Below are 20,792 nucleotides of genomic sequence, written 5' to 3' on the forward strand. Positions count from 1 at the left end.
AATAGAAATATGTTTGGGTTTTGTTTTTGTTTTTGATGGAGTCTCACTCTGTCACCCAGGATGGAGTGCAATGGAGCAATCTCGGCTCACTGCAGCCTCCACCTCCCGGGTTCTAGCAGTTCTCCTGCCTCAGCCTCCCAAGTAGCTGGGATTACAGGAGCCCACAACCACGCCCGGCTAATTTTTGTATTTTTAGTAGAGACAGGGTTTCGCCATGTTGGCCAGGCTAGTCTCGAACTCCTGACCTCAGGTGATCGACCCCCCCTCAGCCTCCCAAAGTGCTAGGATTACAGGGCCACCAGCATGAGCCACCACGCCCAGCCTAGGGTTGTTTTTTGTTTTGTTTTGTTTGAGACGGAGTCTCGCTCTGTCGCCAGACTGGAGTAGAGTGGCGCGATCTCAGCTCATTTTAACCTCTGCCTCCAGGTTCAAGCGATTCTGCTGCCTCAGCCTCGCAAATAGCTGGGACCACAGGCACCCACCACCATGCCCAACTAATTTTTGTATTTTTAGGAGAGACAGGGTTTCACCATGTTGGCCAGGATGGTCTGGATCTCTTGACCTCGTGATCTGCCCGCCTCGGCCTCCCAAAGTGCTGGGATTACAGGCGTGAGCCACCGCGCCTGGACCCTGCGGAGGTTTATTAACAGTTCCAGAACGTTGGCAGATGCAAAATAGACAGGAAGAAGGAGGGAGAGGCAGAGAGAACTGGACAGAGGCCGGGACCATGCGTGGATGTCAGTCACTGCTTGCAAGGCCACACAGTCTCCTACTACAGAGAAGGTTGAGCTCTCAGACCTTAGGAAGTCCTGACATGCCCCTCCCTGGGTCCAGCCCTCCCCTCCCCATTCTGAACTTAGGACGTCTAGCTGGGCGAGGTGGCTCATGCCTGTAATCCCAGCCCTTTGGGAGGCCGAAGTGGGAGAACCTGGCACCAGGAGTTCCCGACCAGCCTGAGCAACATAGCAAGACCCCAGCCTCTACCAAAAAAATTAGGTGGGAATGGTGTGCACGCGCCTGTAGCCCCAGGTACTGGGGAGGCTGAGGCGGGAGGATCATTGGAGTCCACGAGTTCGAGGCTGCAGTGAACTATGTTCGCATCACTGCACTGCAAACTGGGACACAGAGCGAGACCCTGTCTTTGAAAAATAAATAAATAAAAACACACTTATGACGTCACCTTCTCTGCTATGACAAGGTCCTTCCCTGCCCCACCCCCTCCAGGGCCCATCCCTACATCTTGGGGAGGAAATAAGTCCATTTTGCTCAGTCTTGCCCGCTGTCAGTAACAGTCCCTACGAATTTCTCTCTAGCTTGAGGGATTCTCCACCCCTCCCTTCTCTGTTAAAAGAGTCACGGACTCATTCATTCATTCATTCATTCATCAAACGTTTATAAGCAGTTTCCATGCTGGGGACCCGAAAGAGACCCGACCTAGGCCTGCATCCCGACTCCCCGAGGATCTCTCAGCCTGGGAGGACGGGGAATGGGAGGGCCTATCCCTCCCCACGATCACGGCGCAATCCGAGCTTTGATGGAGGAACACGCGGCGCTGTGACCTTCAGAGAACACACTTAACCTGGCCTGGAGTAAGACAGGTGACGGGCCTGAATCTTTTATGGGACCCCCCAATACCAACCGCCCCATCCCCCGCACAGAACTGGGCTCCTAGACGACACGGTGCCATCACGTTCCCACTTAGTCTTCAGGATTTCTGGCCACGCCCCTTCTCAGACCCAACCCCCGAGCGCCTCCCTTGCTTGACCCTGCCCCATCTCTGGCCTAGGCCACGCCCTCCTCTTAGCCCCACCCCCATTTCATTCAACCCAGGCCTCAAGCCCCACCGCCCAGGACGCCAATGCTCCCACCAATCTCACATACCCATTGGTCAGAGAGTGTCACTTTCCCACCCTCCTTCAGTAACATTGGTTCCCTAGGTGTCAATCTTCTTTATAGCGCCCCCAACAGTTGCCAGGGCCCAGGTTTGAGGGGCAGATAATAATGGACGTCTCGGGGCGTCTCGTTATTGGGCAGAAAGCCCGGCTCTGGGCGGGGCTTAGTGCCAAACGCTTGGCCGCGTCTGCCTGGTGTTCCTCAGGGCCGCAGCCTTTCCTCAGGGACACACCCCCCCTTTCCTTGCTATTGGTCTTATCAGGTGTTGATCAACAAGATTCCTCATTTCGATACGCAAAACTACCTATCCTTCATCGCTTCCCTCATTCCAATTCGCTCTCTCCTCAGAGGCGGCAACCTTCTGAACGTAGCCAGGGCCCTCCTCACGGAATGGTCACGGATTGGTCAGACACCCCGTCACTCCTGGCTGATGGGCGGAGCCAGGGGGCCTGGGGGCGGCGAATTGGCGGATGGGGCCTCGGGGGCGGGGCAGCGGCTCCTGTCAGCGGGTGAAATGGCAGCGGCGGAGCCGGCGGCGGCCGCGGTCCCGGGGGGCGGCTGAGGGGGCCGGGCCGGGGCTGCGGGGCGAACGGCGCGGCTGGGATCCGGCGGCGAAGCCCGGGGCGGCGAGGCTCGGCACGGCGATGGCGGCGCGCTCGGCGCAGGTAGGGCGGCGCGGGCCGGGCCTCCCGGGCGCCTGCTCAGGCCGGCGGCTTCGCGATGCGGCCCGCGGGGAACCGGCAGGACCGCAACTCGGGCCGTTGTGCCCCGGAACCCGCACTGGGAACCTCGGCATCCCCAGCCCGCGACCCTCGGGGGACCCTGGCCCCTGCCCACCCTCGTTGCCGATCCCTCCGGACCCCTCCCCGGGAGCTCCTGCAGGATCCCCCTCCCCCACTCCGTCCCCTCCCCGTGAGGACCCCGCAGGCCCAGGACCCCCGTCCACCCTTTGCAGTGACCCTCAGGACTCCTCTCCGGGAACCCCATCAGGGCTCCCCATCCCCCCATTCCGCCGATCAGCCCCTCAGAAGCCCCCCCCCCAAGCCCAAGAACCCCCGTCCACCTTCTGCCCTGATCTCTCAGGACCCCTCCCTTCTGGGCAACACTTGCCACCCCCTCCCCGCACCCCACTTCACGTCCTCCTATCGGGCCCAGAACTGCCCCCACCTCACCCCAAGGAGACCAGCCTCAGGGCCTTACCCGCCCCCCATGCTGACCCCACAGGACCCCTCTCTGGCCTCTGTAAGTCGGATTTCCTACCCCTGCCCACAGCCCTCAGCTCAGCCTGCTAGCCCATCTCCCACCCCAGCTGCCACATGCCCAAGGGCACCCCTAAACACCACTCCCCGGCGTCCACCCAGCACACTGTGGTAGCTCCACTGATCCTGTCCCATCTGGATCCTGGCTCCCGGATCCTGAAAAATCCACCTATGTTCAAGACCTCCTGATGGATATTCTGAACCACCCCACTCCCCATCCAGAGCCACCCATCTTTCTGAAAACCCCAAACACACACATACACGCACACACACACACACACACACACAGTGTGTCAGATCCCCCAGCACACACAGAAAAACTTAAGAGCTCCAACACACACCCCAGGCATATTGCCCCTTCCCCCACCCACTCAACACTTCTGCACCCCTCCTCAGATCCCACCTGTCCAGGTCCTCCCAGAGCCCCCGACAGCTCCCCTAGCTCAAGCAGAGACTCCAGAGACCATGAGGTGCCTGCCGCGCCCCAGGAAGCCAACCTGCCCCTCCACCAAGCCAGCACCCACACTGGAGCCCTGGAGGGTGACAGGGCCCCAGAATCCCCCAGCACCTGCCCCTGTGGGAACCTGCCCCAGGCCTCTGCCAAGTTATCCATCCTTCCCTGCTGTGCCCTTTCAAAGGGGAGGACGCTCACTTTCTCTCCTACACTAGTGTCCCGAAGGAACCACTGCCCGCCCCCTGATTTATGCCACCCCCTGGCGGGAAGGGAGAGGATTCACAGCTCCTGGCTTCCATCCTGAAGTCTGCCCCCAGCCTCCTGACCCCATCACGCCTACTGGCCTCAAATGCCAGAGCCAGCAGGGCGGTCCAGGTTGCTCCTCAGAGCTGGCCCCTGACAGCCCGAGTGAGTTCTTTCACCCACAACTAGTGTGTTTAGCCAAAACGAAACGGCTTCCTTCTATCCTGGCATTTGAGACCCGGGTCGGGGCCTGCCAGAAGCAGGCAGCTCTTTGTTAAGGAATATTTTCAGAAGGGAAAAATGTGCTGAAGAGGCTCGAGTGGAACATGAATGAGTTGTCTGCTTCGTTTTATTCCCCCTCGGCCGGGCTGTGATTGAGCTAGAGGACCTGTGTCCCTGTGTCTTTCCGTCTTATGTGGCTCTTCCCATCCATCCCGTCGCCTTCCCCACTCCCAGCTCTGGCCTCAGAGTCCAACCTGTAGGTTCCCCTGGGCTTCTGTGGTCAGCGGAGGGTGGTTTGGAAGGGATCACAGGTGGCTTGGTCCTGGCACAGGGATGAGATGAGACAGGAGAGGAGACACTGGCGTGACACTGTGGCCAGGACTGCAGGGGACGAGGAGCCGGGCCAGTCCAGTCCCCCGCAGCCTGGGCACTGTGCATCTGGGGTCCTTCTGACGACATAACCGTGCTCGGAAACCCTGAGATAAAAAGCCCCAGCTTCCTTGTGGATATTCACTAGCGGATTCTGGACCACCCTGGGAAAAAGCTCATTGCGGCTCAGTACCTCAACTTCCCCATCCGGAAACTGGGGTGCAGGGAGAGTGGCTAAATTTTTAGAACAGAACTTGGAACTGCAGGGAGGCTAGGGTGTGGCCCTATATGTTCCCCGGGTGCTGTGTGGAAGGGAACGGTAAGGCCTCGGAGGGGAGTCCTATGGGCTCCTGTGAATCGCTGACCACCCAGGTCCCTGCTGGGGTCTTAGTTGACACCTCATTGGAAAGTGGCCATCTTCCTAGGGCTGAGCTGTATTGCGGGGAGCCAGCTCGAATCAGGGCTGGAAGAATGAAGATGAGAGATGGTCTGTTGCAGGACTTGTGGTTATACACTGGGTCTTGCCAGGAGGACCACGGGGAACGGGGTGGGCATGAGGGGCTGTCAGATAGCCATGCTGAGGCCGCACGTAGATCTCTGATGCCCCACAAAAACCCTCTGACGCCGGGTAGGAAGAGGTTTGTTCTGTCCACTTGCTGAAGGAAGGCGTGGAGGAAAAGACTCCTGAAGGTCACGTGGTGTCTCTTACGCACAGGAAACTAAACTCTATAGCCTCCCCAGGGTGGAATTTTGTGCAGAGACAGTGGGGTATGAAGGCTCCCCGGGAATGACTGTGAACTCCATAGGAAACCACGAGGAGGGCTTGTAAGTGATACGAACGCAGTTTTACCCAAGACTGGGCTTGTGGAGCTGCATCTTTGTTTGTGAGCTTTGAGAGGTGCAGGGGGATGAGGAGGAATGTACATTTCAATTTCCTCTTGCAGAATAGAGATGCCAGTTGTTACAGGGAAGCCCTGGGCCTGGAGTCAGATGTTGGGGTGTGAAGGAATGTAAGATGTGTACAATGTGGTCCCTGCCCTGCATCTAAAGTCCTCTCACTGGCATGCGGCGGCCCCCGCCACGTGCTCAGCACCGTGCCAAGCACCATTGACATATTATCTCATTTAATCCTCCCCAAAACTGGAAGAACCAGGATTGCAGCACGCGCCCTTGCCATCCTGGCCTGAGGCCTGCTGTGGGGAGCATGAGACAGAATTATGTACAGCAGGCTGCAATGGGAGCCTGAAAATAAAGCCTGATGCATCCCTGGGGTGTTGGGGAAGGCACAGTAGGGATGACGTATGGACCAGGTCACAGGCAAGCGTGGCAGGGAAGGGTGTTCCAGGCAGCAGAAGTGCTTGGACACAGGCCCAAGAGGCAGGAGCAAGCGTGGTGCGCTCAGGGAGGCGTGTCCCTGCACTTCCTTTGATAGGCGTCTTACTACAGGCCTTTGTGTCCCCAGTGCCATCTGTACACTTGGCACACACGGTGGGGGGCTCCCCAGCAAAGGGGATCCCTAGTTGGGAGAACTTGGAAAGGCAGCAAAGCCGCCCTTCCCAGGGAAGACTGCAGTACACACATGCTAGCAGCCCGGGCAATAGAAGGAAGGAGATGAGTTTAGGAGAACTAACTCAGCTCATCAGGGTCAGGGAGAACTAACTCAATTCGTCAGGGTCAGGGAAGAGACTTACCCTTTTGAGGGAGATTTGGAAGGCCTCATTGGCATGACTCACCTGCACTTTCATTCATTTCTCAGCATGCCACGATGTGCTTGTGAGAGTGTTTCATTGAAATCTGAGGCCCGGCACAGTGGCTCACACCTGTAATCCCAGCACTTTGGGAGGCCGAGGCGGGCAGATCACCTGAGATCAGGAGTTCGAGACCAGTCTGGCCAACATGGTGAAACCCCGTCCCTATTAAAAATAGAAAAAAATTAGCCGGGTATGGTGGTGCACGCCTGTAGCCCCAGCTCGCTTGAACCTGGGAGGCAGAGCTTGCAGTGAGCCAAGAACGCACCACTGCACGCCAGCCTGGGCAGCAGAGTGAGACTCCATCTCAAAGAAATAAATACAAATTTTAAAAATTTTTTTAAAAAGAAAAATGAGGGATTTGCCAGAAGGGAACCTATCATAATAGCCGAAAGTAATCTGGTCAGATTACAAGACAGAAAATATTTTTTAGGTCAGAAAAGATTCCGCAGGTCAGAATGGTTCAATTCTCAGATTTTAGCCAAAGGTGTGTGCTGCTGTTGCTGCTATTGTTATCAATAATGATTATTCTAGTTTTACTGTGTTTAATCTTTAAACAGGATCACCACAGAAAGGGAGGGCCTGTTGAAGAGGGGAAGTTTATTTATCCCGCAAATATGGGATGCCTGCTAGACTCTGAAGACCCAATAGCGGGCTAGACAGCCCCAGCCCCTGCCCTAGTAGAACTTTTCATCCAGGAGGGAATAAATATCACAGGTCAGGCTTGTCCTAAGCACATGACAGGTTTAAGCTCATTGATTCCTTCCAACAAAAACTGTGGGATAGATACTGTCATTAGCCGTTTTCAGATAAAGAAACTGAGGCAGGCCAGGTGCAGTGGCTCACGCCTATAATCCCAGCACTTTGAGAGGCCAAGTCAGGGAGATAACTTGAGGCCAGGAGTTTGAGACCAACCTGGGCAACATAATGAGACTCTCTCTCTGCAAAAATAATAATAATAATAATAATAATAATAACAAAATTAGCTGGACATAGTGGCAAGTGTCTGTAGTCCCAGCTACTTGGGAGGCTGAGGCAGGAGAATCACTTGAGCTCAGGAGTTGGAGGCTGCAGTTGGCTATGATTGTACCACTATACTGCATCCTGGGTGACAAAACAAGACCCTGTCTCTAAAAATAAAATAAAAATAAAAATAAACAAAAAAAAAATTGAGGCAAAATACATCATACCCAAGGTCACAAAGATACAAAGTGGTAGAGGAGGCCAGGAGCGGTGGCTCACACCTATAATCCCAGTACTTTGGGAGGCTGAGGCAGGCGCATCACCTGAGGTCAGGAGTTCGAGACCAGCTTGGTTAACACAGTGAAACCCCGTCTCTACTAAAAATACAAAAATTAGCCAGGTATAGTGGCGGGTGTCTGTAATCCCAGCTACTCAGGAGGCTGAGGCAGGAGAATTGCTTGAACCCAGGAGGCAGAGGCTGCAGTGAGCCAAGATCGTGCCACTGCACTCCAGCCTGGGTGACAGAGGGAGACTCGGTTTCAAAGAAAAAGGAAGAAAAAGAAAAGAAAAGGATAGAGGAGGGATTTGAACCTAGGCTGCAAGCTCTGAAGTTCTCACCTGGAGCCAAGAGATCTGGGATAACAACCTACACTCCAAGGCCAAGGATATGGAAACTTCCAGAACCATGTGGAGGAGCAGCTAGACTGGGCGCAAGAAGAGATCAGGCAGGGACCTCTGTATTCAAGCCGCTGTTCTTGTTATCCAAGGGGCAGCTCACCTGTCAGTTGTCCGCCCACCCCTTGCCAAGGAAGAGAGGACCTAAGGTGATAGGTTGGGCCATTTCCCCAGAGGTCAGAGCCAGCCAAGACAGCAGCAATCTGTCAGGCTGGACAAATTGGGGTCACGTGGCATCTTGGGCTTTAGATTCCGAAATGAGTCTGTGTGCCTGGTAATCATTAGACATGGAGGAATCAGAAATGGGGTGGGGGGGGGGGTAGGGCCGGGCGTGGTGGCTCACGCCTGTGATCTCACCACTTTGGGAGGCCAAGGTGAGAAGATCACCTGAGGTTAGGAGTTCGAGACCAGCCTGGCTAACATGGCGAAACCCTGTCTCTACTAAAAATACAAAAATTAGCCAGGTATGGTGGTGCGCCTGTAATCCCAGCTACTCGGGAGGCCGAGGCAGGAGAAGTGCTTGAACCCAGGAGGCGGAGGTTGCAGTGAGCCGAGATCGTGCAACTGCACTCCAGCCTGGGCTACAGAGCAAGACTCTGTCTCAGAAAAGAAAAAAAGAAGGAAATGAGGGGTAGGAGAGGAAGGGAAACAACATGGAAAGGAAACTCGGGGTCTTCATTGCTGTCTCTGAAAATGCCACACGCTGAAAGACGCATCATATGCGCTCGCTGTTGAAAAATAATGACTGTTTTCACTGAGTAACCCCTGCACTTGGGGTTTCACATATGTGTATCATTCCCAAAGTAAAAGAATACAGACAGAGCTGCAGCACAGCGGGTGGATTTAGGGCAAAAGCTGTACAGTCAGAAATCCAAGTTCAAATCCTTCTTCTTCCTCAGCCTAGTCAAGGGACTCTCTGTGCCATATGGCACTTGTGTGTTAAAGCCGCCGTTGGCTTTTCTGCTTACACTGTACAGAAATTTCTATTTTTATTTTTTTCATTTTTTTTTTAGACGGAGTCTCTCACTCTGTCATCCAGGCTGGAGTGCAGTGGCGTAATTTCAGCTCACCACAACCTCTGCCTCCTGGGTTCAAGCGATCCTCCTGCCTCAGCCTCCGGAGTAGCGGGGATTATAGCCATGCGCCACTACACCTAGCTAATTTTTTTTTTTTTTTTTTTTTTGTATTTTTAATAGAGACGGGGTTTCACCATGTTGGCCAGGCTGGTCTCAAACTCCTGACCTCAAGTGATCTTCCCCCCTCAGCCTCCCAAAGTGCTGGAATTACAGACATGAGCCACCGCGCCCAGCCTTTATTATTATTTTTAAAATAGACTTGGGCTGAGGCAGGAGGATCCCCTGTGGCCAGGAGTTCAAGACCAGCCTGGGCAACAGAGTGAGACCCCGTCTCGAAAATAAAATAAAATAAAATGGCCAGTTGTGGTGGCTCACGCCTGTGATCCCAGCACTTTGAGAGGCTGAGGCGGGCGGATCACCTGAGGTCAGGAGTTCAAAACCAGCCTGGCCAACATGGTGAAGCCCCATCTCTACTAAAAATACAGAAATTAGCCAGGCGTGGTGGTGCGCACCTGTAATCCCAGCTACTTGGGAGGCTGAGGCAGGAGAATCGCTTGAACCTGGGAGGCGGAAGTTGCAGTAAACCGAGATCACACCACTGCACTCCAGTCTGGGCAACAAGAGTGAAACTCCTTCTCAAAAAATAAAAAATAAATAAAACAAAATAAAATAAGACTATTTTGTAGAACACTTTGAGAGTTATAGAACAATTGAGAAGATGATACAGAGTTTCCATATGCCCCATACCCAGTCTCCTCTATAGTTAATGTATTCCCATTCATATGATACATTTGTTGTAGTTAGTGGGCCAGTATTGATATATTATTATTAACTAAAATCCACCTTTCATTCAGATTTCCTTTGTCTTTTTCCCAGTAACCTTTTTCCATCCCAGGATCCCACATGACATTTAGTCGTCATGTCTCCCTAACCTCCTCTGGGCTGTGACAGTTTCTCAGACTTTCCTTGCTTTTCGTGACCTTGACGTTCTTTTTGTTTGTTTGTTTTGGTTTGTTTTTTGTTTTTTGTTTTTTGAGATGGAGTTTCGCTCTTGTTGCCCAGGGTGGAGTGCAATTGTGGTGCAGTCTCAGCTCATCACAACGTCTGCCTCCTGGGTTCAAGCAATTCTGCCTCAGCCTCCCAAGTAGCTGGGATTGCAGGCATGTGCCACCACACCCGGCTAATTTTGTATTTTTAGTAGAGATAGGGTTTCTCCATGTTGGTTAGGCTGGTCTCGAACCTCTGACCTCAGGCGATCTGCCCACATCGGCCTCCCGAAGTGCTGGGATTACAGGTGTGAGCCACCGTGCCCGGCCAACTTTGACGGTTTTGAAGAAGGCGGAGTAGGTGTTGTATAGAATGTCCTCTAATACTGTTCTGTCTGGTGTTTTTTTTGTTTTTGTTTTTTTTTTGAGACGGAGTCTCGCTCTGTCACCCAGGCTGGAGTGCAGTGGTGCAATCTCGGCTCACTGCAACTTCCGCCTCCTGGGTTCAAGCCATTCCCCTGCCTCAGCCTCCTGAGTAGCTCAGATTACAGGCATGTACCACCAGGCCCAGCTAATTCTTTGTATCTTTAGTAGAGACAGGGTTTCACCGTGTTGGCCAGGCTGGTCTCAAACTCGTAACCTCAAGTGATCCGCCCACCTTGGCCTCCCAAAGTGCTGGGATTACAGGTGTCAGCCACCGTGCCCAGCCTCTCTGGTGTTTCTCATGGTTAGACTGGGGTCTTGGGGAGGAAGACCACAGGGGTGAAGGGTCCTTCCTGTCACATCCTATCAAGGGTACGTGTTAGCCATGTGACTTATCACTGTTGATGTTGACCTTGATCACCTGCCTGAGTGACATGGAAAGTTTCATCTTCATTTATTCAACAAACGTTTGTTGAGCACGTACTGAATGCCAGATAGTGCATTAGGGGCTTGGAATAGAGAATTAAGAAGAGAGGCTCTTGTCCTCACATCGTGCATGACCCATAGGGCAGGCAGGCAGGCAAGCAGGTATAGAAATAATTGCCATAGAATGTGCATTGGGCTTGGGTGTAGGCAGAGGGGTGGATGTTTTCAGGGAGAGAGGGGGAGAAGCGAGCCGGGATGCTGGAAGAAGGGAGGTTGACAGAGAAGGTTTCACAGAAAGAATGGCCAAACCGGCCAGGCACAGTCCCAGCACTTTGAGGAGCCGAGGCGGGAAGATTACTTGAACCCAGGATGTCAAGTCTGCAGTGAACAGTGAATTATGATCATACCAGTGCACTCCAGCCTGGGAGACAGAGCAAAACCCTGTCTCTAAAAAGAAAAAAAAAATCCTTGGCCAAGCGCGGTGGCTCATGCCTGTAATCTCAGCACTTTGGGAGGCCAAGGTGGGCAGATCACGAGGTCAGGAGATTGAGACCATCCTGGCTAACATGGTGAAACCCCGTCTCTACTAAAAAATACAAAAAATTAGCCAGGCGTGGCAGCGGGCGCTTGTAGTCCCAGCTACTCAGGAGGCTGAGGCAGGAGAATGGCGTGAACCCAGGAGGCAGAGCTTGCAGTGAGCCGAGATCACACCACTGCACTCCGGCCTGGGCGACAGAGCAAGACTCCATCCATCTAAAAAAAAAAAAAAAAATCCTAACCAGGTCTTGGAGAATGCCCTTCCAGTCAGAGGGAACAGAGTGTGCGCAGACACTGGCAGACACCAGGAGACCCATGTGCCTGGAGGGCTGAGTGTGCCAGGCAGGGATGCAGAAAGAGGCGAGGCTGGGAAGGGCATGCACGTCTTGCAAAGACATCTGGGCTCCATCTCACCATTGGGAGCTGCTAAAGGGTCTTAGGCAGGCACATGACAAGGTGAGAGCTGCAGTTCTGCACGGTTCTGGTGGCCCCATGGACAGAGCATCAGAAAGCTCAGAAAGCTCAATGGACGTGGCAGGCGCCATCAAGACAGCAGCTTTGGCGGGGCACAGTGGCTCATACCTATGATCCCAGCACTCTGGGAGGTTGAGGCAGGAGCATCACTTGAAGCCAGGAGTTCAACAGCAGCCTGGGCAACAAAGTGAGACCCCATGTCTACGAAAAAATAGAAAAATTGGCAAGGCATGGTGGCGAATATCTGTGGTCCCAGATACTCAGGAGGCTGAGGTGGGAGGATGACTTGAGGCCAGGATCTCGCACCACTGCACTCCAGCCTGGGAAACAGAGCAAGACCTTGTCTCTAAAAGCAACGAAAACAACAACAACAACAAAGACAGCAGCTTCCAGCCTGGAGAGCAGAGGCCAACTGGGAGTGAGGTGTGGGGTGTGGTTGGTAGGCCTGGCTGAGCTCTAGAACATGAGAAGGCAGGAGGGGAACACCCAGGCCTGGCCAGAGTGTGTGGGTGGAGGTGGCAGGTGGCACCGGAGACCCAGATAGATGCACCCACAGTAGGACAAGGGGCCTGCTTCTGTCAGGAAAGCATTGAATTTGAAGAGCATCTCCGCATGAGGGGCCAGAAGGGTCTTTCTAAAATGCAAACCTAAGCCACGCGCAGTGGCTCACGCCTGTAATCCCAGCACTTTGAGAGGCCCAGACGAGTGAATCACTTGAGGTCAGGAGTTCAAGACAAGCCTGGCCAACATGGCGAAATCCTGTCTCTACTAAAAATACAAAATTAGCCAGGCATGGCGGCACATGCCTATAATCCCAGCTACTTGGGAGGCTGAAGCAGGAGAATCTCTTGAACCTGGGAGGTGGAGGTTGCAGTGAGCCAAGATCATGCCATTGCACTCCAGCCTGGGCAACAAGAGCAAAACTCTGTCTCAAAAAAAAAAATCACCCCATTAAAGCTTACAGTTTGGTGGCATTTATTCCAATTGTGTTGTGCAGCCATCACCACTATCTAATTCTGGAACATTTCTATCACCCCAAAAAGAAACCTATACCCATAAGCAGTTTCTTCCCATTTCTCCCTCCCCCGGCCCCTGGTGACCACAAATCCACTTTCTGTCTTTATGGATTGCCTATTCTGGACATTCTGTATAAAGGGAGTCACACAGTGTGTGGCCTTTGGTGTCTGGCATCTCTCACTGAGTGCCTTGTTTTCAAGGTTGATCCATGCTGTGGCCTGTCTCGGTGCTTCACTCCTTTTCATGGCTAAGTAATATTCCACTGTCTGGGTGGACCAGGTTTTGTTGATCCATTCACCCGTTGATGGACGTTTGGATTGTTTCTGCTTTTTGGCTGTTGTGAACAATGCTGCTGTGAACAGATGTTTGCCATTCTCTTGCATTGAGCCCTAGGAGTAGATTTGCCGGGTGGCGTGGTGACAGTGTGTCTAAGTCTTTGAGGAACCGCTTGACTGTTCTCCATCCTACCATATTGTTTACTGCAAGCTTTTATCTCAATCTGTGAAGGATGGTCTGGGTGCTTGTTTCTTGGTCTCTGCCCTGGACACTCCAAGAGGGCACAGGTGATTCCCGCCCTGGTGGGGGAAACACAGAACATGGAATGGTGGGTGGGCTGGGGGCTGATGGAGCTGTTCGGGCAACTTTGGCAACTTTGGCCAGTTCTTGAGAGAAAGGAAAAGCTGGTGACATACATTTGGTCATTTAAGCCCCAAGAATGAGATCCCCAAGGGCATCAAGACCAAGGCCAAGGAGGGACCCGGGGAGGAAGGGATGCCACATGGGAGACTGAGAAGTGCTGGCCAGAGAGGCAGGAGGGAAGCCAGGAGCCCAGTCCTCATCAGCCAGGCGGGAGGGGGCTTAGGGAAGGAGGAAGCGTGCCCAGCAGTGCCCCCGAGAGGGAAAGCGAAACGTAAGTCGGAGATGCCCAGCATTCCAGCACTTTCCATCCCCACGCCCCCCACAACACCCAAACACAGCCCCTTTCCGGTGTTCTGGCCTGGCTCAGCTTCCTAAGCTGTAGGTGGCCCTGTGGAGGTGTGGCTTGAGTGGGTGCTGGCAGGGACAGGGTCCAGGACCCCCCTTCAGATGGCTGAGGAGCAGTTGAGGTGAAGCATTGAAATTAAGGACATGGAGAGGCTGGGACCCCAGACCCAGAGGCCAGTGGGTGGGTTGCCAAGGCCCGTGCCCATCCGGCATGGGGAGATGGAGATGGGGCCTCCCCTGCCTCACTCGCTGCCATGTCTCCTGACTAGACAGTGGCCAGCCCTCAGGTGGCCCTCAGTCAGCACCAGGAAGGAGTGATTGAGCCAGCGTCATAGCACCACGGGAGGGGTGCAGGGCTGCCCACAGAATCAGGACAGCAGCCCACCTCCACCCCAAACCTGCTGTGTTCCCAGGGGGTGAGGGCCACTCGGTGGAGGAAGTGTGTGTGAGCGCATGTGTGTAGATGGGTGGGAATGAATGTGTGTGTGCCTGAGTGTGAGTACAGGTGAGAGTGTCAATGAGTATATTTTGTGTTGAGAAGTGTGAAAGAGTATGTGTGTATGCCTGAGTGTGTGAGTGTATGTCATGTGCATGAGGTGTGTACTGTGTGTGTGAATGTGCATGGGTGTGTATTGTGTGTGCATGTATATGTGTGACTGTGTGAATGTGTATAGGTGTGTGTGCATCAAGTGTGTGCATGTGTACATGTGTATGAATGTGCATGGGTATGTATCAAGTGTGTGCATGTGTGAGAATGTATGAATGTGTGTGTATGTATCAAGTGTGTGCATGTGTGTGTGAATGTGTATCAAGTGTGTGCATTGTGGGGATGTGTGAATTTGTGTGTATCAAGTATGCATGTGTGTGAGAATGTGTGAATGTGTATCAAGTGTGTGCATGTGTGTGAGAATGCGTCAATGTATGTGTATCAAGCATGTGCATGTGTGTGTGTGAACTGTGTAAGGGTGTATCAAGTGTGTGTATGTGTGTGAATTATGTGGGTGTGCATGTATCAAGTGTATGTGTGTGATATGCATGGGTGTGTATCAAGTGTGTGTGTGTGTGAATGTGTGTGGGTGTGTATGTATCAAGTATGTGTAGGGATGTGTGTGCGAATTGTGTATCAAGTGTGTGTGGATGTGCACAGGTATGTGTGTATTGAGTGTGTGCGTGTATGTGTGTGAAGGTACTGGGTGTGTGTGTATCCGAGTGTGTGTGTGCACGTAAATATGCATGAGCATGTGTGTATCGAGTGTGTGCATGTGTGTGAAGGTGTATAGGTGTGTGTGTATCTGAGTGTGTTCATGTGTATGTGTGAATGTGCACAGGTATGTGTGTATTGAGTGTGTGCATGTGTGTATGTGAAGGTACTGGGTGGGTTTGTATCCGAGTGTGTGTGTATGTGTATACTTGTGACTATGGATGAGCATGTGTGTGTCGAGTGTGTGCGTGTGTCGAGTGTGTGCGTGTGTGTGTATAGGTGTGTGAGCATGTGTATGAGAGAATAGGCATGGGTGTGGGTGTCGAGTGTGTGCATGTGTGTGTATAGGTGTGAGAATAGGCATGGGTGTGTTGTGTGCATGTGTGTGTATAGATGTGTGAGTGTGAGTGTGTGAGAATAGGCACGGGTGTGTGTTGAGCGTGCATGTGTGTGTATAGGTGTGTGAGTGTGTGTGTGAGAATAGGCACAGTTGTGTCGACTGTGTGCATGTGTGTGTATAGGTGTGTATGTGTGAGAATAGGCACGGGTGTGTGTTGAGCGTGCATGTGTGTGTATAGGTGTGTGAGTGTGTGAGAATAGGCACAGTTGTGTCGAGTGTATGCATGTGTGTATAGGTGTGTGAATGTGTGAGAATAGGCACAGTTGTGTCGAGTGTGTGCATGTGTGTGTATAGGTGTGTATGTGTGAGAATAGGCACGGGTGTGTATTGAGTGTGCATGTGTGTGTATAGGTGTGTGAGTGTGTGTGAGAATAGGCATGGGTGTGTGTGTCAAGTGTGTGCATGTGTGTGTATAGGTGTGAGTATGTGTGTGTGAGAATAGACATGAGTGTGTGTATGCGAGTGTCTGCATGTGTATGTGTGAGAGTTTGTATGTGAGTGGGGGTGGGTGAAAATGTATGTACATGCGTGAGGGAGTGGGGTGGCTGTGAAGAGTGTGAGAGTGCATGTGTGTTGTGCGTGCACACATGCTTCAGGAGGATGGTTTCCACTGAGAGAGATTGGGGATGAGTGGAGAGAAAGTTCCGGTGGGATCAGGAGGTTCCTGCCTCTCAGACTGCAAGTTTCAGCCCTGCGTATTTAATACATTTCACTTCCTGTATGAAATACACACACATTCGGCCGGGCGCGGTGGCTCACGCTTGTAATCCCAGCACTTTGGGAGGCCGAGGCGGGCGAATCACGAGGTCAGGAGATCGAGACCACAGTGAAACCCCATCTCTACTAAAAATACAAAAAATTAGCCGGGCGTGGTGGCGGGCGCCTGTAGTCCCAGCTACTCGGAGAGGCTGAGGCAGGAGAATGGCGTGAACCTGGGAGGCGGAGCTTACAGTGAGCCGAGATTGCACCACTGCACTCCAACCTGGGCGACAGAGCGAGACTCCGTCTCAAAAAAAAGAAATACACACACATTCGTGATAAATAGCTAAACAACATCTGCTAATGGACGGCTCTGGGGTTTGGGGATTTTTTAAATCAGAAACCGAGGCTCCGCCGGGTGCAGTGGCTTACCTCTGTAATCCTAGCACTTTGGGAGGCCGAGGCAGACGGATTACGAGGTCAGGAGTTCAAGACCAACCTGACCAACATGGTGAAACCCCATCTCTACTAAAAATACAAAATTAGCTGGGTGTGGTGGCACGCACCTGTAATCACACAGGAGAATCGCATGAACCCGGGAGGTAGAGGTTGCAGTGAGCCGAGATCGGGCCGTTGCACTCCAGCCTGGGCGACAGATCAAGACTCCGTCTCAAAAAAAAAAAAAAAAAGAAAGAAAGAGAGAAAGAGAGGGAGGGAGAGAGAGAGAGAAGATAAACAGAGAAAGAGAGAAAGAAAGAAAGCGAGGCTTGGGCAGAGATTGGGTGGGGCTGATGCCCTGAGCTTGGGTTTCCTCGGTTCTGAAGCTCTCACTGCTCCCCAACTCCATCTGTGGTTCTGAGGCTCCAGCCTCGCCTCCACCACCTCCTCCCCATTCTCCCAGCTCTGAAACTGCCCTCCCAGCCCCTGCCCGCCCGGAGAGGTCCTTCTGATCAGCACTTCTTGTCCACAGCCCCTGTCTCTGTCCCGGCAGACTTTGACTCTGTGGGCGGCCCCAAAGCGGCCCCCACTGTCCCTGTCTCGGGAATGATTAACTCCTGACTAGGTGGTGCCCAGCAGCTTGGTCTTTAGGGCAGGTGGCCCCGGCCCACTTGGCAATGAGAGAGTTCCTTCTGCTCCCCAAAATCCAAAACCCTCAGCACCCGGCAGACTAGGGGAACGCTTGAGGGCCCAAGGTAGAACCAGCAGCCCTGGGGAGCCACAGAGGCCTGGAGAAAGAGGGTTCTGGGTCCCTATACGGTGAAAAAAGAATGGCGCACCTCCCCCAACCCCATTCCAGGAGGACTGGGGTGGCCAGGGTCAAGTCCATCCAACCTGTAGGCCCTCAGGGGTTGGCTGGGGGCTGAGTTTGGGCTGTGGGAAGGTGCCCTGTGACCCAACGGTAGCCAGGCAGGTATACAGTGGTCTGCTGTGGTCCCACCACTGTCCCCCTGCCACCTGGGGGTCCAGATATCCCCACTCCAAGGACCCAGCGAGGCCCCCTCTGTAGGTGGAGCTGTTGGCCAGGTCAGGTGGGGCCAAGTGGAACACGGCAGACTCCTGCTACTGAGCGTGCCAGGTAGTGGGCGGGCATGAGGAGCCATGCAAATAAGGAGGCAGGAACAGGGTTCCTTCCTGCCGCCAGGACCCTAGGTACCCCCGTCTTCTCAGACTCTGGAGGCTAGCCTGGGGTCACCAGGAAGAAGCATGAAGGAACACCATCCCCAGGCACTGCCTCCACTCCCATAGCTGTCCCTTTCCCCTAGGGCCCCCTGCTAGGGGTCCCTGGCCATCAGTCCCCACACAGGCCACAGCAGAACCCATGAGCCTTGGCCCCAGGATGGACAGTGATAGCCAATGTCCGTGGGGCTGTCGCTGATTGTCAGGCTCTATTCTGACCACGTTATGTGCAGTCACGTGCTCAGTTTCCACAGCCACCCTTGAGGCTAGGTCCTGTATGATCTCAGTGTACAGAGGCTCAGAGACGCCAAGTGACTGGCCCAAGGTCACACAGCTGGTCGAGGGGAGCCATGCTTCAGACGCAGATCCATTTGAGCCCAGGACCTTTGTTTTTGACACAGCGTTGATCTGCCTCCGCCAGGCTGGCAGAAGGCGAGAAGCCAGTGTCCTTGAAGCCCCCAGAAGGGTCGGGCCAGATGACACTGCAAAAGGATAGGAGAGATGTGCCTGGGACTCGCCCAGCACGTGGCAGGCCAAGATCTGGATACGGATCGGAGCCCACAGCTCTGGCTCTGTGTCTGCCAGGGCACAGATTCCCAGCACTCTGCCACGTCCCTGGCTTCCCAACCCAAGGGGAGTCTACTCTTCTGGCCGTTGGCAGTGCCAGACAATTAACAGTCAAGAGTAATTGCTCTTGGCCGTGCCAGCAGCCCACTTTGGTTGATGAGATGGGGAAAGTCAGACACTGATGTGGGGCTCCCAGGGCAGGCCATGGAGGGGACGGGGACCAAGCTGTTAGGAAGGGCCAGCAAAGCAGGGGCTCCTGCACCCCGGGGTCCCAGCAGGGTCTGTGGAGCCCGAGTGACAGGGAGCCTCTGCTCTGGGCCCTGCTCCAGCCTCAGGGGCGTCAAGTTGAGCCTTGGTCTTCATGCCCAGGGACAGCCGGACGGCTCACATTCTGGCAACAGTCCTCCCGTCTCCATCCAGACGTCCGGCCTGATGACACAGGCAGGGATCCCAATCGCCAGGGTCTCGAACAAAAGGGGCAGCATGGCTGTCAGCTGGGCTGGGGCACATGGGGATGAGGGGTGCACGGATAGGGGTGGACCAGAGGCAGGAAGCCCAGGGTGAGGAAATGTCCTGAGGGTGGGCAGGCAGGATGGAGTCGCACCCACCCAATGCCGACCACACATGTCTCTGGCCCCCAGACAGAGCTGTGAACCAACCCCGCTCACGGCTAACAAGCCCACCCACCATGGCGAGCCCCACTCTGAGCCCCGACTCCTCATCCCAGGAGGCCCTGTCGGCCCCCACCTGCTCCCCGACCTCTGACTCCGAGAACCTCAGCCCCGATGAGCTGGAGCTGCTGGCCAAGCTCGAAGAGCAGAACCGGTGAGTTGGGGGCAGGGGGATGGGGTGAAATCTTGGGGTGCAGCCTGGGCCCCCACAGGAGTTCCCAGGTGCCCTCACATTCAGAGCCAGGCCCAGTGTGTGCAAGGTGACAGCCACTTCCAGATGCTGGATGAGAGACACCTCCTTTCATCCTCCCAACCCTGGCTGAACATATGTGTCCCCACCCTGTTCAGATGAGACTGAAGGTTTGAGAGGTCAAGTGAATCTGTGAATCTCCCGTGGTTGCTGGAGGCAGGACTGGAGGAAGCGTTGAGTCGGGCCTTCCTGCTTTCCTCCTCTGGCCCCACCCCCATTTAAAATGCAGGTTTTAGGCTGGACATGGTGGCTCACACCACCAAACACTTTGGGAGGCCGAGGCAGACGGATCACTTGAGGTCAGGCATTTGAGACCAGCCTGGCCAACATGGTGAAATCCTGTCTCTACTAAAAACACAAAAATTAGCTGGGCATGGTGGTGGGTGCCTGTAATCCCAGCTACTTGGGAGCCTGAGGCAGGAGAATCGCTTGAACCCGGGAGGCACAGGCTACAGTGAGCCAAGATCACGCCACTGCACTCCAGTCTGGGCAACAAGAGCAAAACTCCGTCTCAAAAAAAAGGGGACACTGAGGGCAGTGGCTCACGCCTGTAATCCCAGCAGTTTAGGAGGCTGAGGCAGGTGGATCGCCTAAGGTCAGGAGTTCGATACCAGCCCAGCCAACATGGTGAAACCCCGTATCTACTAAAAATATAAAGTTAACCGGGTGTGGTGGCATGCACCTGTAATCCCAGCTACTCGGGAGGCTGAAGCAGGAGAATTGCTTGAACCAGGAGGCAGAGGTTGCAGTGAGCTGAGATCACACCACTGCACTCCAGCCTAGGCAACAGAGCAAGACTCCATCTCAAAACAGAAAAAAAAATAAAATAAACAAGAGGGACCTAATCCCTGGTGTCCTCTGAGACCCCCGGAGGATGGGCTGGGTTCGCCAAGGATCCCTGTCCCCAGGGAGTCACTGGTTCCCCTCTGCCGGCCCTTCCTGCCCAGGCTCCTAGAGGCCGACTCCAAGTCCATGCGCTCCATGAATGGCTCGCGGCGGAACAGTGGCTCCTCGCTAGTGTCCAGCTCCTCGGCCTCCTCCAACCTGAGCCACCTGGAGGAGGACACGTGGATCCTGTGGGGCCGGATTGCCAACGAGTGGGAGGAGTGGCGGCGCAGGAAGGAGAAGCTGCTCAAGGTGGGGGGCGGCCAGGCAGGCGGGGCTGGGCCGATGGCGTGGGCAGGTGGTGCGCGGTCACTCAGCCACCAGGCAGCGCCAGGGTCTGCGGGGCCCCAGCCTGGGCACAGCGGCAGCAGTGGAGATGTGCAGGCACTTTCGGGGTGTCCTGTCAGGGCACAGGGACAGGAGAGAGTGAGTCAGGGTGGTGCTGGACAGGCCCTGCACCATCGGGTGCCCATGTGCTTGCTGCCCTGTAGTGCCCATGAAGGATGGGGGTGCGGTGGCTCACGCCTGGAATCTCGGCGCTTTGGGCAGCCAAGGTGGGAGGATCGCTTGAGGCCAGGAGTTCGAGGCCAGCCTGGGCAACATAATGAGACTCCGACTCTATAAAAAGTTTAAAAATTAGCCAGGTAGGCCGGGCACGGTGGCTCACGCCTGTAATCCCAGTATGTTGGGAGG

General features: G+C 54.2%; 2 protein-coding genes across 5 annotated transcripts in view; both read left to right on the forward strand.

Annotated features, from left to right (window-relative positions):
* Window positions 1–2,380: 2,380 nt before the first annotated feature.
* EVI5L (ecotropic viral integration site 5 like) overlaps window positions 2,381–20,792 on the forward strand; it is a 34,868-nt gene continuing 16,456 nt past the window's right edge. For 2 of the 4 annotated variants that reach the window (XM_055240213.2, XM_055240215.2), the window contains exons 1-3: window positions 2,382–2,558; window positions 18,935–19,118; window positions 20,162–20,351. In XM_055240213.2, the coding sequence (XP_055096188.1) occupies window positions 18,982–19,118; window positions 20,162–20,351 (327 nt within the window). In that variant the 5' untranslated portion in view covers window positions 2,382–2,558; window positions 18,935–18,981. Of the gene's footprint in view, window positions 2,559–18,934; window positions 19,119–20,161; window positions 20,352–20,792 lie in introns of all 4 variants that reach the window. The other 2 variants (XM_063615797.1, XM_055240214.2) reach the window with 2 other exon arrangements.
* On the forward strand, window positions 2,574–8,964 carry LOC134732275 (uncharacterized). Its single transcript, XM_063615945.1, has 2 exons — window positions 2,574–3,135; window positions 3,822–8,964. Exons 1-2 carry the CDS (start codon window positions 2,614–2,616, stop codon window positions 4,125–4,127), a joined length of 828 nt encoding a protein of 275 aa, XP_063472015.1. The 5' UTR covers window positions 2,574–2,613; the 3' UTR covers window positions 4,128–8,964.

Source organism: Symphalangus syndactylus, chromosome 13, assembly GCF_028878055.3.
Source record: "Symphalangus syndactylus isolate Jambi chromosome 13, NHGRI_mSymSyn1-v2.1_pri, whole genome shotgun sequence".
In the NCBI taxonomy this organism is placed as follows: domain Eukaryota; kingdom Metazoa; phylum Chordata; class Mammalia; order Primates; family Hylobatidae; genus Symphalangus; species Symphalangus syndactylus.